This window comes from Ranitomeya imitator, chromosome 1, assembly GCF_032444005.1.
Source record: "Ranitomeya imitator isolate aRanImi1 chromosome 1, aRanImi1.pri, whole genome shotgun sequence".
NCBI lineage: Eukaryota > Metazoa > Chordata > Amphibia > Anura > Dendrobatidae > Ranitomeya > Ranitomeya imitator.
In genome coordinates this window covers 552,384,383-552,405,978 of record NC_091282.1, presented here as the reverse complement: position 1 = coordinate 552,405,978, position 21,596 = coordinate 552,384,383, and the positions used below count along the sequence as shown (strand labels likewise).

Sequence of the window (21,596 nt, the reverse complement as noted above, 5' to 3'; positions counted from 1 at the left end):
CGCCCTTAACAGACCAGGCATGGCATCCCACGTAGAGGCTTCTGTCCAGTGAATTGCTTATCCGGACTGAATGGCAAATGCTCTACGAGGGAGTTTAGTCTCCTTATGAGGGACCCTGCATGGTCTAGAGCAGAACCAGAGTCCTTGTCAATGTACCGAGATTGGTTGATGGTATAAATAGGCGAGTTATCCTTCTCTGAAGCTCTGGCAAGTCTCAATATCCAATACATATTCAGAGCCTTGTTGTCATCAAATCATTGGTGAGGGAGCAGGAAACGAAAAACTTCTGTTTTCTAGAGTCAATGTGCCCCTTTAATGCAAAAACCGTCGCCCCGTGCCTGTATGTTTCTAGACACCTGTACCTTTCTAGAATACTTGTGGCCCCTGCTAGCCAACGGCTCCCATGTAGGATAGGGACCATGCAGATTGTCCTGCGAGCAATCTGAACCACAGAGGGTACACGGAAGGAATTTAATCACATGGTCAGAGAACCATGGATTGCGGTCAGTGACGAAGTCCACTGAGGGGAATTAGGTACTCTGGGATAAGCAGGGGTCGGCGGCAGAGGGCTCCTCGGATTGATCATGCGCCTTTAAGACCAGAGAATACTGGTCGTGTGTCTTTAAGACCTGGGTGGCTTTAGGTCTGGTATGCCAGGCGAGAATTGCCAGAAAAGTGGGCAGAGCCGCCTTAGCGGCATAGTGCGGGCGCGGCTTCCGGGATGCGGCCTCCACATCGGCCGAAGCTGGGGGCTAAATTTTTGCAGGCGGCCGGAGCCTTACCTCAGGGAAGTGGCTGAGACTGCCTGTCAGCATGTGGATATCTCTCTGAAGATGGATCCACTCACCATCGGTGCGCGTCCTGGCATGGAGCCGCCGCGGGTGGGTTTCAGCGCTGTTCTGTGCAGCGTGGACGGTGCAGGGATAAACCTCAATCCATCATCCCTTTGTTAGGGAGGTGAAGAGGAACCGTCCGCCTCCTTGTGCAATCCGCTTTCAAAGTGGTGGGACAATGGGGGCTTCTCGGACGCCATAGAGAGTGGCTCTGTACATCCATGCTCAGGCATGGCTTCCCACGTCGCAGGAGAGGGTACGGGGATGAATACTCGCCGTGCTCGCCTGTTGATGATTCGGGGGAGATCAGAGCCTTGAAAGGATCCGTCGCCCCCACCCCACAGAAGTGGAGTCCCAAGATGGCGCCTGAGATTTGCAGGGCTCTTCTCGTTCAGAGCGAGACGCGCCTGAGTAGCGGGCGGGGCTCCGGCGATGGGCGGGGATTTTACCTGCGGCCTAGTCCGGCTGCAAAAGCCGGGGGCTAAATTTATGGAGCCTGCCGGCAGAGCGTGCCAGCGGCCGCGACGTAGCGCCAAGTGAATGCTGCTGGCGTCAAGCCAGCGGCACCTCTCCCCAGGGACTCGGACCGCACCTTCCCATGCAGGCAGCGTGAGGAAGGAAACTGCTCACCGCCACCGAGCTGAGATGCAGCCTCCATTGCGAGGGAATAAGCTCAATCGATCCTCCCTTTGCTGGGGGATGGAGAGCGTTTGTGCATCTTCATATGTGCCTGCCGCAGGGGACTTACGGCTACTGTGGGGACTACATGGCGCCAACAGGTGAGGGCTTGAGTGCGGTTGAGCCCGGGAGATGCACATAAGAGCTATACTCTATGTGCTCGCCATCTTACAGGGGGGAGATCGGGACCGTATAGGAACCGTCGCCCTAGCGTAGATTAGGTGTGCCCCAGTCGTCGCAGGAAAGGTACGGGGAGGTATACTCGCCGTGCTTGCCTGTTGATGGTCCGGGGGAGAGCGGACCCTAGAAAGGAATTCGTCGCCCCCTTCACTCCATTAATTAAAAAATAAAAATTTACTGAAAATAAACTGTGGGGTCTAAAAACAGACCCAAGTGCCTCCTACAGAACTAAGCAAGAACTGGTTAGCTGAGAGCCAGCAGGAGGGTGTATACTGCAGGGGAGGAGCTAACTTTCTTTGTATCACTTAGTGTCAGCCTCCTAGTGGCAGCAGCATACACCACGGTCTGTGTCCCCCCAATGAGGCGAAGGAGAAAGTTTTTTATTTTTTATATACAGTATGTATCTTACTTCTAACATGTAGCCAGATCTCAAATCTGTCCACACATGGTAAGAGTCCTTCTGGCATTTGGAGTTGCATGATCTGAGAATGTTTAGCTTGCAAAAGAGAAGGCTTAATAGCCGTCTCCAAATATCTGAAGGGATGTCCGTGTAGAGGGACCATCCTTATTCTCATTTGCACATGGAAACCTGAGAAGCAATGGAATGAAAGGAAGAAGATAAGAGTTCTCCTTCAATGGAAGTCTTCAAAGAGAGGCTGGACAGACACCTGTCTGGGATGATTTAGTGAATCCTGCATTGAGCAGCAGGTTGGACACGATGACCCTGGAGGTCCCTACCCACTCTACCATTCTATGATTCTATTAATAGTCTGGCTTCTATTAAATGGAGGAAGACTTGATAATCTTTAGATCTTCCAAACTTCCCAAACGTTAGTGCAAGATACATGTGTGATTGATATTCATGGCATGTTACAGTGGGCTCAAGTAATGCAGTCATCTCACAGGAAATGCCACATTGAGAATTTACTTGAAATGTTGAGTATATCCCAGTAATTTCAATATATATCTGTTCCTCCTAACTCTTGTATACACTAAGCCCTAATGTGCCAACAAAGTCATCTATGGAGTACAGAAGGTGAAAGTATTCTGCTGTATGTGAGCTGATCTTGTAGTATCACTAATCTTGCAGGGTTTTTTTTATATAGTCACAAATTTCATCTATGATTTTGTTAGGAGCTTGTGAAACAGGTACTGAGTGCCATCCGAGCCGTTGCAGGGAATGATGACGTCAAAGATGCCATTGTGAACTCCGGGGGGACAGACTTGATTGTTCTTGCAATGACTCGACACATCTGCAATGCCCAGGTATTTTTTTTACTTTAATAATTCAATCTGCTCCAGTCTGTATGTTTTATCTTGTGTATAGTCCTGTCTGTCCATCTACCTTTCAAAGACTGTTTTTGATTAGCACAAAGAGAGTCGGATCTGCTCAGTTTAGAGTTCCACCTAAAAGGTTACCTTCTTGCTGGCAGTTGGGCTCACACAATTTGATTAAAATGTAAACTAAGAATCTCACGTTTTTACTTGTGTAGCAGTAGTGGAATTGATATATTCAGTGCTTGTAGAGAGCTGTTGCATAGTGTTTGCATATGCCGTATGTGTTTGTACGCAGCTCCATATTTATGGAAAGGGAACTTGACAGGTGGTACATGCTGCACAAACCATGAGCAGCATGTATCAGCCACTGGCGGTACTATCTCAGCCATATGACTCTGAAATGCTGCGATGGTCACTGTCAGCGGGCAGGGAGAAGCCGCCGGTGACCCACCTGTAGGACTGGTTTACAGTGTGGCTCGGTCGCCAGCAGCTATTAAAAGTATGCTTTCCAAACATACATGACTGAAATCGTAGAGCCAGTGGCTGCAGTTTGGGCAGCATGTTTTACCTGTCAGGTTTCCCTTAGTGCCACAGGTAGTGCTGGCTAGTTTCCATGTTTTTTTTTTTTTTCATTTTGGATGTATCTACCGCCAAGGCTTTGTACCTAATCACCCATCTTTCGATTATTGTTTTTAATTAGAGCAGGGTCTTATTCGTTTCCAGTTCGTTTTAGGCTTTGGTATAAAAAATGTCCTTCTCCTTTAAAAGAAGTTGCCATTTTGCTTTCAGATGAGCTTACACACTTGGATCAAAATGTACACTAAGGCTACGTTCACATTTGCGTTCTGCCGGGCTGCGTCGGGCGCAGCCGCGGCGACGCATTCGCCCCTATATTTAACATGGGGGCGCATGGACATGCGTTTGCATGCGTTTTGCGATGCATGCCTCTTTTTTGCCACAAGCGTTAGGGCGCAGAGGACGCAGCAAGATGCTTTTTTTTTTTGCGTCCAAAAACCGGCAAAAAAAGGACGCATGCGTCGCAAAACTATGCATTTTGCATGCGTTCTTGTTTGCGTTGTGCGTTGCGTCGCCGACGCAGCAGCGCACAACGCAAATGTGAACGTAGCCTAACAACTTAATATTTTTTCCATCATACATGACGGCACCACGAGAGAGGGGATCCGCCCATCAAGGACAGGAAACCTTCAAGATAAAAGGGGCGGCTCCTCTCTCCACATCAGTTGGTTTCCTGTCCTTGATGGGGAACCCTCAAGATGGAAGACGTCTGATGAAGATTGAAGAGGATGCCGGGGCCTGGGTCGGGTGGATTTGGGCAGGCGCTGGTCTGCTGCACCCGTCACCAGGTACCTGTAGTCGCCTCGGGGGTCAATGTATACCATGCCCCCCCTGAGCGAAGCATGGCCACAGCCCGCGAGGCGAACGCCCGAGTGAAGATTCTCCACGGGGGCCGCAGGTGCGCTTTATCCCCTGTCGAGTGAAAATCCTGCCTGTCCACGGGGGTCACCTTTTGGTGCCCCCCCTTTTGACCAAAGGTGGCCATGCAGCCCGTGAGGCACATCGGTGCCTGGGCGAGGTAAGCTCCTCGGAGGTATTGGGGCCCTCCCTGTCGAGCGTGAGGTGCAGGTCTCCCCCTCCCACCTTCCCCTCTCATTGCTTCCTGGGGTACCTGAGAAGAACAAGAAAAAAGAGATTAGCCAGCTCACCGATGGCGATCACAGGTGCACGGATCTCCGTTGCAGGTAAATGAACAAGTCCTCCGAAGAAAAAAAGGGATTGAGATCCAGCTCTTAAAATTCGGTAATTTATTTAATTCCAAAGACGAATAAAATCCACAGACATGGAAAAGCCAAGCTCCCTCCGGTAGGTGCCCCTGCACATGAAGGGCTATACGGCAACGCGTTTCGATCTGACGATCTTTTTCATAGCCATATCCTGATCTGGTTGTGCTGTCCTATATGAGGGAAATCCACCAACCAGATGGCAATCTGCTACCTCTGATCTCACATTTGGGAGAAGAGTGTTACAAGCAGTGATCCCTCCCTAGAAGAGAATACAAATCTCTGTAACTCTCTCGTGGTGCCGTTATGTATGATGGAAAAACACAGGTATTACATACCTGGTAATGTGTTTTTTTCATGAGACATGACGGCACCCTTATATTCCCACCCTTTTGATCACGTCATTAGTTGGGTGCATTATTAGCATTATTTGTATTATACACTCCCTGGGGTATCGGTGAATAGAACCGTATAGGATGTATTATTTATGTGTACACTAACCAGCGGAGTTCCTCTCGTACTCTGTAAAACAACTGATGTGGAGAGAGGAGCCGCCCCTTTTATCTTGAAGGTTTCCTGTCCTTGATGGGCGGATCCCCTCTCTCGTGGTGCCGTCATGTCTCATGAAAAAACACATTACCAGGTATGTAATACCCGTGTTTTACAAGTGTAGCAAGCATGGGACTCATGTATGTGTTTGCAGAGTGCTGTCGCATTGTGTTTGTGTCTACGTTTATACTGCAAGCATGGCTTTCTTGCACTTGATTAGACATTTAATACTGGGCAGTGCTTTCTGGAGGTGGACACTCAGATGCAGTCTACTATCTGGCTGTCCGCCTCCAGTAGGTGTCTACAATAGAAAATGTCAGCACCATCATAGTCTATGGCCCTGTTGTTGCATACTCCCATTTTGCAGGGGATTTTGGACCTAAGCCCTGATTGGGCCACTGAGCTTGTGACAACGGAAGACTAAGGCTATGTGCACACGATGCGGATTTACTGCAGATCCGAAGCGGATTTTTCCGCGCAGAAACGCTGCAGGTCCGCACTGTGATGTACAGTACAATGTTATTCAATGGGAATAAAAAAAAAAGCTGTGCGGAATTGCTGCGGATTTCAAAGAAGTGCATGTCACTTCTTTTGTGCGTATCTGCAGCATTTCTGCACCCCTCCATGTTAAAATTCCGCAGTGGCAAAAACCGCTGAAAATCCGTATAAAAACCGCGGCAAATCCACGGCTGCGGATTCTGCCAGGAGATGTGGAGTTTGTGCAGAAAATTCTGCACCACTTTTCCTACGTGTGCATATAGCCTTAGACTTGACAGTCCAAAATGCACAGTGGCTCATGATGGATGATAAATTTGGTGAGTGTTTAGGCTGTCTAGTCTAAACTTACAACACCTTTTGATTGGTGGTGTGCTCTGCTCCAACATGTTGAACAACGCAAAAAAAGTGCTTGAAACCCGAAACATCTTTACAGAATGAAAAAATAAAATTTTATAATCACTCTTTTTACCCTGCTGAAAATAATGAAAAAAAAACCTGCCATGTTAGATATTGCTGCATCCATAAAAGTTTGATCTATTAAAATATAAAGTTGATTACCTTTTCTTGGACTGTACTAGTTAAAGCTGTACGGCACATCCAAACGTAGATAAAAATCTTCAAATATTATTCCATAAGTATCAAACAATTACAATCCACATAATGGTGAAAATAAAACACTGATGCTTTTCTGGTGCCATGTGCTTACTCATAGAGAATAACTGGTACAGTCAATACAATAAAAAGAAAAAAAAGACAAAATGCCAGAATTGAGTTTTTCTAGTCATAACACGTCCATATAAAAATGCAATAAAATGTTGTATGTACCTTCAAATGGCACCAATAAAAACATCAGCATGCCATACAAAAAACGAGCCCGCACACAGCTCTGTTGTAAAAATAAAAAAGGATACAAATCTCAGAAAATGGCAACACACACCAATTGTTATTTTTGGTATGCATTTTCTAATTTTCTTTACCACTATGTAACTTTGACAACCCTGCAATCGTACAGACCTGGTCATTTACCACATATTCAACACTGAAAAAATAATCCCCCCCCCCCCCAAGTTTTCTTAGTACAATATCTATAATATAACACTGGGAGCGTCACTCTGTCCGAAGCCTTTATAGACTGCGCAGGCGCGACGCTCCTAGCGTTACATTATAGAGTGTCAGGGAAAAAAAATGGCACCGGAAGGCACGGACTGCCGGGAGCAGGGGGTCGGGAGCAGGGGGACACCGTGCACATATTTGTGCCCTGATTATGCCGTGGGACTTCATGCCACAGCAATTTGTTACTTACGCCATTCCTTCCTGCCCATTTTCTTCGTCCTCCTGCTGCCGGAATCGGCGCCTGCGCAGTTCGCGCTTTCCGACGCCATTTTCTTGAAGACACACTGCAGGATGGGAGCAGCACATGACAGAACGGGGCGCAGGATGGGAGCAGCACATGACAGGATGGGGCGCAGGATGGGAGCAGCAAATGACAGAATGGAGGCGCAGGATGGGAGCAGCACATGACAGAACGGGGGCGCAGGATGGGAACAGCACATGACAGAATGGGGGCGCAGGATGGAGCAGCACATGTCAGAATGGGGGTGCAGGATGGGTGCAGCACATGACAGGTTGGGGACGCACATACCAGGATGGAGACCATATACCAATATAAATGCTCGCCATCCGGGCGTAGAACGGGTTCAATAGCTAGTGTAATATAATGAGTGGTGTCATTCAAAACTACAATGTGTCCCCCCAAAAAATCTAGCCTTAATACCTATGGAGAGGAAAAATGAAAAAGTTATGGCTCGTGAAAGAGGAAGAAACTAAAGCAGAAAAACTAAAATTGACCGCTGCGAGACGGGGTTAATAAGTGTGCGTGTGTAAATTGCTGAAGTATTGCCTGCATTTACGGTAGCTTATTGTCCTTGGATAAATCTAGAAATGTATTATTGTCTGATATCTGGTGAATTTAGCACTTGCATAAATTGAAAGTATGCTGATTCATATGAGAAAAAAAAAATCTTTTTACACTGTATGATGTCTGACTTGAAATGTAAAATTAAAAAGCCGGATTACTTACCGGTAATGCTCTTTTAATGAGTCCACGACAGCACCCACTTTGAGAGAGGGACCCGCCCATAGGAACAGGAAACCTACAGAGATAGAAAGGGCGGTCCCCCTCTCCTCCTCAGTTGTTTTTCAGAGTACGAGAGGAACCGCCGCTGTCAAATTAATAAATGTGTGTAACATTTCACACATTCTACTTCTTTATATTCACCCATGAAAAAAATAGTATTGTGAAAATAATTATACATAACTAACTAGGGTGGGAAGTGAGAGGGTGCTGTCGTGGACTCATTAAAAGAGCATTACCGGTTAGTAATCCGGCTTTTTACCCTTCGCCACGACAGCACCCACTTTGAAAGATTTACAGAGAACCTTCACCTGGGTGGGATCACTGTGCTGAGGACAGCTCTCCCAAAGGTTAAGTCAGATGAAGAAGATAGGTCAAGCCTATAATGTTTATAAAAGGTTGAAGGTGACGATCAAGTTGCGGCCTTACATATGAGCTCAATGGCGATGTCCGCTTTCTCCACCCAAGAGGACGATACAGCTCGAACCGAATGGGCCTTCACACCTTCTGGAGGAGTCTTGCCTTTTGTCGAGTAGGCAAGACAGATGGCTTCTCTAATCTATCGGGACAAGGTAGCCTTTGTGATTCCGAGACCTTTTCTGTGACCCTGAAAAGATATAAATAGAGCCCTACTCTGTTTCCAGGACTGGGTTCTCTCTACAAAGGTCAAGACTTCTCTTCTCACATCCAACATGTATAGCTTTTCTTCCTCTGGATTTGATGGATTGTCATAAAAGGAAGGAAGAAAAATTTCTTGGAACCTATGATTTGTTGCTACCTTCGGAAGGTATGATGGATCTGGTTTAAGAACTACCCTGTCCTGGTATGTCAATAGAAAGAGAGGATCTACAGAAAGTGCCTGGATATCTCCGACTCTTCTGGCAGATGTTAAGGCTATTAATAAGGCTACCTTGTATGAGATAATCTTTAGAGGAATAGACTGTAAAGGCTCAAAGGGGGGTTCAGTTAAAGCATCAAGGACTAGTTTCAAGTCCCAGGGTGGTAGACGTGGAATATGTACTGGGGTACTCCTTTCACATGCTTTAATCTCTCTATCCACCTGTCGCCCGCTATGTTAGTACTATAAAGGGCCCCTAAAGCAGAAACTTGAACTCTTAATGTATTCACTGAGAGTCCCAGTTTATGACCTCTTTGCAAGAACTCTAGAATAGATTTAATTGGAGCTGCATCCGAGAGGGGTAGAGGTACTCTACTATATATTAAGGTTGTAGATTTTTTCCTACTTAGTAGTAGCGTATCAATCAAGTCTTGAGAAAAGCCTCTTGAAGTTAATATTTGCCTCTCAAGTTCCACGCCGTCAAGTGGAGTCCCTTCACCTGTGGGTGATGGAATGGACCTTGAGACAGTAGGTCTAGGATTGTTGGCAATATCCAGGGATCGCACATCGACATTGCTCGAAGGCATGAAAACCACGGCCTTCTTGGCCAGAAGGGTGGTATTAGATTTACCCTTGCTTTCTCTTCCCTTATCTTTTTTATTACTAATGGAATTAACATAATTGGTGGGAAGGCATAGGCTCGGTCGAATTTCCAGGGATACTGGAGCGAGTCTACCATGTTTGGATGATCCGCTGGGTTCAGGGAGGCAAATATTTTCACCTGTGTGTTTTCCCTGGTCGCAAATAAATCTATTTGTGGAACTCCCTATAACTCGATTATCTTCCTGAATATATGAACATTGAGAGTCCATTCTCCTTGGCGAAGCCTGTGGCAACTGAGGAAGTCTGCTTTTGAGTTTTCTACTCCTTTTGATATGAAGAGCCGTGAGTGACAAGAGGTTTTCTTCCGCTAAATTGAAAATATTTGTTGCTGAAGACATCAGAGTTTCTGATCGCGATCCGCCTTGACGATGTAAATATGCTACGACTTACATGAGATCCTCGGAGCTGGGAAAGAAAACCATTCAAAGCACAATTAACTGCATTCAGTTCTTTCCAATTGGAGGACTGCTGCAACTCTACAGAGTTCCAGTGGCCTTGCGCTATATCCTGACCTAACTGGGCCCCCCACCCATGTGGGCTTGTGTCAGTGGTAATTATTTTGGTAGGTTTTATCGTCCATGGAACCTCTCTGGATAAATGATCTTTATCTAACCACCACGACAAAGAATCAAGTACCTCTTTAGAAAGGATAATTTTAGTATTTAAATGTCCCTGATAATGGTATTGCGCAAATAGGATCTCATGCTGCAAGGTCCAAGTGTGATATTGGGCCCATTGTATCGCAGGGATGCAGGAGGTGAGTGAACCTAAGAGAGACATGGCATCTCTTAGTGACATTTGAGGGCTAGACCTCGCCATACCAACTTTCGAGATTATAGTTAATTTCTTGGATTCTGGTAAGAAACATCTCTGACTTACAGAGTCCCAAGTGTAGCCCCAGGAAGGATTGGAGGGTTTCTGGATGAAGTCTGGATTTCTCAAAGTTTACAATCCATCCTAACGCCTGTAAAGATGAAATGGTATTAGCCAAGCGCTCTTTACATTGTGAGGCAGAGTTTCCAATTATCAAGAAATCATCCAGGTAGGGCACAATTAATGTATCTTGTTGCCGTAGATAGGCCATCACCTCGAGCATAACCTTCGTGAAAACACGAGGAGCCATGGAAAGGCCAAATGGCATTGCTGTAAACTGGAAGTGACGGATCCGGTCCCCCCAGTCAACTGCCACACGGAGATATTGTTGACGTTTGGATGGATAGGTAGATGATCGTACGCATCCTTCAAGTCTAATCCCGCCATGAAACATCTAGGGGAAAGAAGTTTTATAGTTGACCTGATTGATTCCATTTTAAAGGTGTGATCAGTTAAAAAAGAATTTTAATTTTTTGAGATTTATTATAGTACGGAAGGAACCATCAGGTTTTGGAATCAGAAATAAAGGGGAATAAAAACCCCTTCCTTCCTGATTCTTTGGTATTTCTATGAGCACATTTTTGGCCAATAGACTAGATATTTCTAATTGGAGCACCTTTTGCTGTTCCGGTGCTCTTAGGGATGTTATAATAAAAGTATTTTGTGGGATCTGAAAGAATTCTAATTTTAGACCTGTTTTAATCAGGCGGAGGATCCACTGATTTGATGTTACTTGTTACCACTTATGGTGAAAAAATTTTAATCTTCCACCTACTGGAATATCATTACTGACGGTATCTACGTTTGTTGGATTCGGAACCACTAAACAAGGCACCTTTTTGCTTTGTTTGCTTTGTATCCCAGCGGTCCTTTTGTGGTTCAAACTGCTTCCTTCTGTTAAAAGGCCGTCTTCTAAACGCCCTCCTATAAGAAGGAAGAAATTGTTTAGGAAAACCCTTCCTTCTTTATCCTGCTTTGTTGAGTAGGTCATCCAGAACTTTGCCAAACAGGAACTCACCCTGGCACGGGATTGTACAAAGTCTCGACTTGGACTGTGCATCCCCTTTCCATCCTTTAAGCCAGAGGGCCCGACGAGCCGCATTTACTAGACCGGCTGATCTGGCTGCTAACTGGAGAGACTCCGCAGATGCATCAGCCAGGAATGCTGCAGTACTTCTAATTAACGGAACTGCTTGAAGGATCTTTTCCCTTGTTACTTTGCTTTTAATTTGCTGCTCCAGCTGATCTACCCACACTAAAAGGGATCTCCCTGTGCATGTGCCTGATATGGCAGGCTTAAAGGCTCCCGTATTTGTTTCCCACGATTTTTTAAGTAAAGCTTCAGTTTTACGGTCTAGTGGGTCTAACAACACACCTGCATCTTCTACAGGAAGAGACGTTTGTTTAGAGGTGGATGCCACCGCTGCATCCATTTTTGGGATTTTAGACCATACCTCTGGCTCTTCATCACTAAAAGGGTAACGTCTTTTGGAAGAGGATGGGAGAAAGCCCTTCCCTTGTTTACCCCATTCTTTTTGACCAGATCTTTAATAGCTGAATCCACTGGGAAAGCTCTACGTTTTTTCTGGCCCAGACCAGAAAACATGATATCTTGGGCTAACCTGGCTTCCTTCGTGTCTAGGCAACCCATAGTATTCCTGACAGACTTTACCAGGTTATCAACGCTATCTATTGGAAAGTACGCTCGGCCCTCATCATCAAAGGAGCTAGACGATGATGCTGCGGTTTCAGAGGATTAGGCCTTCTTCTGATTCTGAGCTGGAAACAGGGGAAGGGCTTCTGCCTGCCTTTTTCTTTAGGTTGCCGTCACACTAGCAGTATTTGGTCAGTATTTTACATCAGTATTTGTAAGCCAAAACCAGACGTGGTGCATATGTTTCTATTATACTTTTCCTCTAATTGTTCCACTCCTGGTTTTGGCTTACACATACTGATGTAAAATACTGACCAAATACTGCTAGTGTGACGGCAGCCTTAATCTTTTGGACCCCAGAGATTGGATCTCCTGCCTAATTAATGCTCTGATATTGGTAGTTGTCACTGCAGACTCTTCCTGTAAGGTCTGATTTAATGCAGCTAGGACACAACCTTTTTGGATATGCATCAGGAAGGGGCTGTAAGCACGGACACATTCCATATGTTTTGATCTACTGGATCTTTTAGCCTAAGAGGAAAGTATAAGAAGGAAGGGGTCAGCTTATAGGTAGAGGACTTTAACACTCACCCAGTGAAGCAATGACTGTACCAGTTTAGGAGGTGGAGACGCTGTGCAGCCTCTGGGTAGATGTCCTTCTCTACCCCTTGTCTTTATTTGGGTGGCAGATCTCTTCTCTTGTAAGAGGGTTTAGCGCTGCTGTCCTCCATTCGGACGTCTGCTTCAGCGCTAAGCTCCATAGCTGGTGGGTGCACTTCATGTGCCGGGGACGACATTACGAGCACACCTGCTCTTAGCCCCGGTGCCATTTTTTTAAATCTGCGGCGTTCCCCGCTGACTGCCAACCGGAAGTACTACCACTACTTCCGGGTCGGCGCGATGGACACTTACCGTGGCCATATTGCCAGTGCCGCTCCATAGCGGTGTAGTACCGCTGCCATGCATCAAGCATGTCCCCTCCTTTGGCCGGGCTCTGCTGCCCGGAACCCGCCGTAATCCTATACAGATGAGAGGGAAGGCTGCATGCAGTGGCTCCCCCGACGCTGCTCCTGGTGCCGCTCTCCTGGTGTTCCCGCAGACACCACCCAGGCCAATGCAAAGCTCAGGATTCACAACGCTGCTGCTGTAGGTATACCTGGGGATCCGATAGGAAAAAGGAAACCAACTGAGGAGGAGAGGAGAACTGCCCTTTTTATCTCTGTAGGTTTCCTGTTCCTATGGGCGGGTCCCTATCTCAAAGTGGGTGCTGTCGTGGTGAAGGGTAAAAATAATTTTTTCACGTTTTTTGGCTGGGGCACTGCTGTCACACAGCCAATCAGTGAGCTCAGCGGCATTGCCTGTGTAGGAGAATTGCCTCTCTGAGCTCACTGATTGGCCACCCTGCTGTTGGAGTGATGTCAGCGCCGCAGCCAATTCCGGACACCGGGAGCAGACTCGGGTATGGTGAGTAGGGCGCAGTTTTGGGGGTATTTTTTAAGAAACTGCGCTATAGCTATTGACTCGGTGTGCTGTTAGTGCATATAAAAGAGGCACCCAATAAATAGTTTTTATTAATCTGTTCTGTGTCCTTAGGTCTGTGATCAGGGCTGTGCTGCACTTGCTATGTTAGCTCTGCGTAAACCAGAAAACTGTAAAGTCATTATGGAAGGAGGTGGCGCACTGGCTGCTCTACAAGCAATGAAAGCTCATCCTAAGGACTCCATTGTACAGGTAACAATGACCTGAACTCGTAGATGACAATATATAGAACACCAGCAATACCTACTTATCCACATTTAATTGCAACACAAAAAAGGAAAAGTCTTGTCCGAGTAGTGGACAACCCCTTTTAATATCCTCGTTGATAGCAGCCAAGGTATGTAAATGCAGGCATTTCTGCATGTACCGTAGCTCTCACACCTGATACTGAATATTGAGATGTTTGGAAAATCTTGTTTCCACTTTTCATCATTTGCATATCATTAATATGTCTATTTATCCTGTGATTTCAATTACTTTTTTTCTTCTTTTTATCCAATTTCAATGTTGAGGAGTTTAAACTTCATTTTGTGATTTTGTAAATTTAAAAAAAATGCATTTAAATCATAGTTAGTGATGAGCGAGTATACTCATTGCTCGGGTTTTCCCTAGGACCCTCCGGTTGTCTCCGAGTATTTGTAACTGCTCGGAGATTTAGTTTTTGTTGATGCAGCTGCATAATTTACAGCTGTTAGCCAGCATAAGTACATGCGGGGGTTGCCTGGTTGCTAGGGAATCCCCACATGTAATCAAGCTGTCTAGCTTGATCATGCAGCTGCGGCGATGAAAACTAAATCTCCGAGCACTTACAAATACTCGCAGATCACCTGAGCATGCTCTGGAAAACCCGAACAACAAGTATACTCGCTCATCACTAAATGCATCAGATAAATTTTTCATTTTTTTTTTTTGTTGCCTTCCCTTTTTAATGGGAGTATCACCTAATTGTTTTGTATTAATTAAAACCTTTAGCTGTAGTAGCTAAGGATGCTGTACACATTGAAAAAGTACACTTTAAGACTTTAACCCCTTCGCGACTTTTGACTTACATGTACATTAAGTCATGTCCATGCCTTTGATGCAAGCTTTCATGCTAAGCAAACATCTTTCCCAGTAGATGATGGCTGATTTAATCAGCCATCATGTTCCTTTAATAGCTGTGGGTTAATCTCTGACAGTGGCATTTAACACACGCTGTATTGAGAGCACTGTTCCACACTCCGATTAGTGCTCCCATAATGTGATCGTGGGGCACCGATGAATTGTCATGACAGCCTGGAGTCGGCTGATGACCCCTGTGCCTGTCATAACGATCCTCCTGTGAAAGCCAGCATTTAGAGAGAGTGATTTTTCTCTTGAAGAACTGCTATGTATAGCACAATAAATCAGACGGTGGCAGCTTTAAAGTACCCTAAGGAGATTATTAAATACAATATACAATATAGTGAAAGAAAAGTTTTTAATAATATGAAAGTGAAAAGCACAAGTTCAAATCACCCCCTTTTTGCACCATTAAAAATAAAACAATTAGAAAAAATACAAATTTGATAGCGCTGTGTTGAGAAATGTTTGATCTATCAAAATATAAAGTAAAGTAATCTGATTGGTAAACTGCAAAAAAAAAGTCACAATTCCTTTTTTTGGCCACCACAGCATTACAGTAAAATGCAACATTGTATCTACCTCAAAATGGTATCTTTAAAAACATCAGCTCAGGGCTCCAAAAAAAGGTTTTTACCCAGCCCCCTATACTAAAAATTTAAAGTGTTATGGCTCTTGGAATATGGCGACACAAGCATCATTTTTTTCAATTGCAAATTTCCGAATTTTTTTCACCGCTTAACCCCTTAAGCCCCGAGGGTGGTTTGCACGTTAATGACCGGGCCAATTTTTACAATTCTGACCACTGTCCCTTTATGAGTTAATAACTCTGGAACGCTTCAACGGATCTTGGCGATTCTGACATTGTTTTCTCGTGAAGTATTGTACTTCATGTTTGTGGTAAAATTTATTCGATATAACTTGCGTTTATTTGAGAAAAAAACGGAAATTTGGCGAAAATTTTGAAAATTTCGCAATTTTCCAACTTTGAATTTTTATACCCTTAAATCACAGAGATATGTCATGCAAAATACTTAATAAGTAACATTTCCCACATGTCTACTTTACATCAGCACAATTTTGGAACCAAAATTTTTTTTGTTAGGAAGTTATAAGGGTTAAAAGTTGACCAGCAATTTCTCATTTTTACAACACCATTTTTTTTTTAGGGACCACATCTCATTTGAAGTCATTTTGAGGCGTCTATATGATAGAAAATACCCAAGTGTGACACCATTCTAAAAACTGCACCCCTCAAGGTGCTCAAAACCACATTCAAGAAGTTTGTTAACCCTTCAGGTGTTTCACAGGAATTTTTGGAATGTTTAAATAAAAATGAACATTTAACTTTTTTTCACACAATTTATTTCAGCTCCAATTTGTTTTATTTTACCAAGGGTAACAGAAGAAAATGGACCCCGAAAGTTGTTGTACAATTTGTCCTGAGTACGTTGATACCCCATATGTGGGGATAAACCACTGTTTGGGCGCATGGCAGAGCTCGGAAGCGAAGGAGCGCCATTTGACTTTTCAATGCAAAATTGACTGGAATTGAGATGGGACGCCATGTTGCGTTTGGAGAGCCCCTGATGTGCCTAAACATTGAAACCCCCCACAAGTGACACCATTTTGGAAAGTAGACCCCTTAAGGAACTTATCTAGATGTGTGGTGAGCACTTTGACCCACCAAGTGCTAATGGAGAGCCGTAAAAATAAAAAATCATATTTTTTCACAAAAATGATCTTTTTGCCCCCAATTTTTTATTTTCCCAAGGGTAAGAGAAGAAATTAGACCACAAAAGTTGTTGTGCAATTTGTCCTGAGTACGCTGATACCCCATATGTGGGGGGGAAGCACTGTTTGGGCGCATGGCAGAGCTCGGAAGGGAAGGAGCGCCATTTGGAATACAGACTTAGATGGATTGGTCTGCAGGCGTCACGTTGCATTTGCAGAGCCCCTGATGTACCCAAACAGTAGAAACCCCCCACAAGTGACCCCATATTGGAAACTAGACCCCCCAAGGAACTTATCTAGATGTGTTGTGAGAACTTTGAACCCCCAAGTGTTTCACTGCAGTTTACAACGCAGAGCCGCGAAAATAAAAAAATCTTATTTTTCCCACAAAAATGATTTTTAGCCCCCCACATTTTTATTTTCCCAAGGATAACAAGAGAACTTGGACCCCAATAGTTGTTGTCCAATTTGTCCTGAGTACGCTGATACCCCATATGTTGGGGTAAACCCCTGTTTGGGCGCACCGGAGAGCTCGGAAGGGAAGGAGCACTGTTTTACTTTTTCAACGCAGAATTGGCTGGAATTGAGATCGGACGCCATGTCGCGTTTGGAGAGCCCCTGATGTGCCTGAACAGTGGAAACTCCCCAATTCTACCTGAAACCCTAATCCAACAACACCCCTAACCCTAATCCCAACGGTAACCCTAACCACACCTCTAACCCTGACACACCCCTAACTCTAATCACAACCCTAATCCCAACTGTAAATAATAATCCAAGCCCCAACCCTAACTTTAGCCCCAACCCTAACTTTAGCCCCAACCCTAACTTTAGCCCCAACCCTAACCCTAACTTTAGCTCCGAACCGTAACCCTAGCCCCAACCCTAGCCCTGATGGGAAAATGGAAATAAATACATTTTTTTAATTTTATTATTTTTCCCTAAATAAGGGGGTGATGAAGGGGGGTTTGATTTACTTTTATAGCGTTTTTTATATCGGATTTTTATGATTGGCAGCTGTCACACACTAAAAGACGCTTTTTTTATAGCAAAAAAGTTTTTGCGTCTCCACATTGAGACCTATAATTTTTCCATATTTTGGTCCACAGAGTCATCTGAGGTCTTGTTTTTTGCGGGACGAGTTGACGTTTTTATTGGTAACATTTTTGGACACGTGACAGTTTTTGATCACTTTTTATTCCGATTTTTGTGAGGCAGAATGACCAAAAACCAGCTATTTGGGGAAGGCGTTTATACCGTTCCGCGTTTGGTAAAATTGATAAAGCAGTTTTATTCGTCGGGTCAGTACAATTACAGCGATATCTCATTTATATCTTTTTTTATGTTTTAAAAAATATAGAAAAACTGACCGAACAGCAATCTAATCTGAACTTGTGCATAACCAAAAAAGTCATATAGTAAATAGATTAATGGCTGCACTCAAAATGAATCTGTGCTAGAGCAAGGAAATGTGTGATACATGAAATGGGATTAGCATAATGGCTTGTGAAATATATGAAAAAACACATGAGATTCTTAGCACAAGATTTGGCCAAAAGTTGTGAGCACATCCACCAATCGTCAAGGTAATCTCAGAACGGATGGGTACCATTTTTTTATGTTTTGGCGCTTTTATACGATAAAAGGTATTTTATAGAAAAAATAATTATTTTGGCATCGCTTTATTCTCAGGACTATAACTTTGTTATTTTTTTGCTTATTATGCTTTGTGGCGGCTCGTTTTTTGCGGGACAAGATGACGTTTTCAGCGATACCATTGTTATTTACATCCGTCTTTTGATCGCGTGTTATTCCACTTTTTGTTCGGCGGTATGATAATAAAGCGTTGTTTTTTGGCTCGTTTTTTTTTTTTTCTTACGGTGTTCACTGAAGGGGTTAACTAGTGGGACAGTTTTATAGGATGGGTCGTTACGGACGCGGCGATACTAAATGTGTACTTTTATTGTTTTTTTTGTTTTTTTTATAAAGAAATGTATTTATGGGAATAATATATATAATTTTTTTTACACATGTGGAAATTTTTTTTTTTACTTTGTCCCAGGGGGGGACATCACAGATCGCCGATCTTACAGTTTGCACAGCACTCTGTAAGATCGGCGATCTCACTCATCGCTGCAGGCTTACAGAGCTGCAGCTGCAGCCTGCTCCTGACCCGGAAGTACTCCCTGCAGGACCCGGATGCAGCCCTGCGGCCATTTTGGATCCGGGGACTGCAGGGAGAAGACGCTCGGTACAAGGTGAGCACATCACCTTGTACCGATCGTCTCAGGGAAGCACGCAGGGAGCCCCCTCCCTGCGCGATGCTTTCCTGTTCCGCCGGCACACCGCGATCATGTTTGATCATGTCCGTGACCGCTCCTTGCACATAGTGCCGGATGTCAGCTGCGATAGTCAGCTGACACCCGGCCGCGATCGGCCACGCTCCCCCCGTGAGAGCGGCCGATCGCCTATGACGTACTATCCCGTCGGTGGGAATTAAGGCCCACCCCACCTCGACGGGATAGTACGTCATATCGGATTAAGGGGTTAAGTAGAAAAAAACTTTACATGTTTGGTGTCTGCGTACTCGTACTGACCTGGAAAATCATATTGCCAGGTCAGTTTTGCCATATAGTAAACATGGTAAATTAATAACCATTGTGGAATTGCACTGTTTTGTTTTGTTTTGTTTTGCAATTTCAACACATTTTTATAAAAAAAATGTATATTTTTTTATTTTATAAAAAAATAAAAAAATGTTCCCGCTATCCAGTGCATCACACAATAAAATGAATGGTGTCATTCAAAAATACAACTCATCCGACGAAAAACAAAGCCTCATACTTCTACGTGAACGGTAAAATAAAAAAAGTTATGACTCTTGTAAGAAGAGGAAGAATTAACAGAAAATCGCCAGGTAGTGAAGGCATTAAAACTAGTGATGGTGGCCATTATTGTCATTTAACTGTATGTATAAAAAGGACGTTGTCCTGTTCAAGAAAACCAAATCTCAGACCCTTCTAGAGAAATAAATCTGTGCCAAATGTTGTACCTAAAGTTGATATGTTATTTTTCGATATTCACATTAAGGCTGTGTGCACATGTTGCTGTTTTTTCGCGTTTTTTTCCCGATAAAAATGCTATAAAACTGCAAAAAAGCAGCATACAATAAGCATCCCATCATTTAGAATGAATTCTGCATGTTTTGTGCACATGATGCGTTTTTTTCCACATCGCGGTAAAAAAACGCAGCATGTTCATTAATTTTGCGGGATTTTTTGCAGATTTCCCACTACAAAATGCATTGGGAAATGTCCGGAAAAAAACGCATCAAAAATGCGGCAAAAAACGCATTCAGATTTCTTGCAGAAAATTTCAGGTTTTTCTCAGGAATTTTCTGCGAGAAATCCTGAATGTGTGCACATGGCCTAATGTGTAAAGTTGTCCTAATAATGTTTGCCATTCATGTCTACTTCAGAAACAAGCCTGCATGGTGATCAGGAACCTGGTGTCACGCACTCGTGATTTCTCACAGCCCATTCTGGAAATGGGAGCGGAGTCATTAATTCTTCAAGCCCGCAGCACCCATAAGGACTGTGATGATGTTGCCAAGGCGGCCTTAAGAGACCTTGGCTGTAAGGTCGAACTACGAGAACTATGGACTGGGCAGAAAGGCAGCTTAGTGCACTAACCTCAATACACCTTATAGCCATATGAAATAAACAGTCATTGGCAACAATCAGGTGCAATTGTGATATTTTCATTGTGTCCTCTATGACTGATCACCAATTCTTATTTATTTTGGTTTTTTCTCCTTTTAGTCCATTGAATATGTTCATACAATTGCCTTATATTACCTTTTTGCATTTTATCATTGCTGCATTGATAATGCAGGAGCCCAGTCATATCAGGTCTTCTGTCGAATGAAAGCAAGCTTTTCCCGAAATTACTGTTCGTGCACTAAGAACTCTAATTAAAATATTCCAATTGTTTGCCTTGTCTTTTTCGATCTATAATTGATTTGTTTATCAAGTTGAACTAAAGGTTTTCCTTGCCAGGCAGCTTACACTATTGTTAGGATACCAGGCTTCAATAGCAGATTTCCATATTTTTGTTTTTTTGCATCTTACAGTGCAGGCAAAGGGCATAAGCTGTCACGCTGTGACGGTCTTCGGTAAGGAAAGGGGGCCTCAAACTGTTCCTGGAACTGGCACTCTAACTATCCCTTTCCCGGGGGTACTCATGATGGTAGAGAGGCCTGAGTCTCCAACAGTACTATGCTCCTGTTAAACGCTGATCAGTTCCCTCCCTAACCCTTGAGGCTTTGGACAGAAATGTAAGGTAAACAAAGACAAAACAGGGATAACAGAAAACTACGGTCATACAAAAGCGCTAGCCAACAATAGAGAGGAATAAACTAAATAGGACCAGATGATAAACACATGTACTGCGGCAAACCACAGAACACTACTACAACAACTCTACTCAAACCACTTGGCTTTAGCACACAACACAGAAAGACAAATTTTTCACCTGCAAGGACAAGCGGTCTGACTAATTTTAATAGGAAGAGTTAATGACCAGATCAAAAGCAGCTGAAATGGAGCTGCATGTTTCTGACCAGCATAGAAAGGGTTAACCTCTTCAGCACCAGAAAAAATTAAATCCATTTAATATGGGACACAAACCACCATCTCTAAAGAAGACCTGCAATTCATTACCCAACGTGACCATCTAACTCCAGGTCTTCCAGGGGGACTTGACACCCTCGTGACATAAGCTTTCAACAAATCTCATGCACGAGCTCCAAAAAAAAATGCAAAATATTATCCGCAGTGTAAATTGACAAGAACGGCAGGTTTGAAAGCCACAGCATTTTAATTTATGCTATGGATGTTCATGCAGATGTGAGGCTACCCAGCAACTTCTTCGCAATGATCTCTTCCGTAGTAAATACTTTCTGTGTAAACGTTGCCTTAGAGTATGTGAACACAATCTTTTTGCTTCATTTTTCGAGAGGAAACTAAACAGACACTTCAAATTTTTGAAGCTTTTCCGCTCAGATTCTGTTAAAAAAAAAAAAAACCTCCTCAAATAACAATAATAATGTGAACATGCCCTTCGCTTTTTGCTCTCCTGCAGACATAACCTAATTTGCACAAGCTTCATGCTTTAAGTTCTAATTAACCCCTTCACCCCATAGCCTGTTTTCACCTTCCTGACCAGGCCAATTTTTACAATTCTG

The 21,596-nt window shown here is 43.9% G+C and overlaps 1 protein-coding gene across 1 annotated transcript in view; it reads left to right on the top strand.

Annotated features, from left to right (window-relative positions):
- Positions 1-20,343, top strand: part of ARMC6 (armadillo repeat containing 6) — a 58,276-nt gene extending 37,933 nt beyond the window's left edge. The window contains exons 6-8 of the mRNA XM_069767715.1: positions 2,826-2,957; positions 13,571-13,708; positions 19,830-20,343. Coding sequence (XP_069623816.1) covers positions 2,826-2,957; positions 13,571-13,708; positions 19,830-20,042 — 483 coding nt within the window. The 3' untranslated portion in view covers positions 20,043-20,343. The remainder of the gene's footprint in view (positions 1-2,825; positions 2,958-13,570; positions 13,709-19,829) is intronic.
- The last annotated feature ends 1,253 nt before the right edge of the window (positions 20,344-21,596 follow it).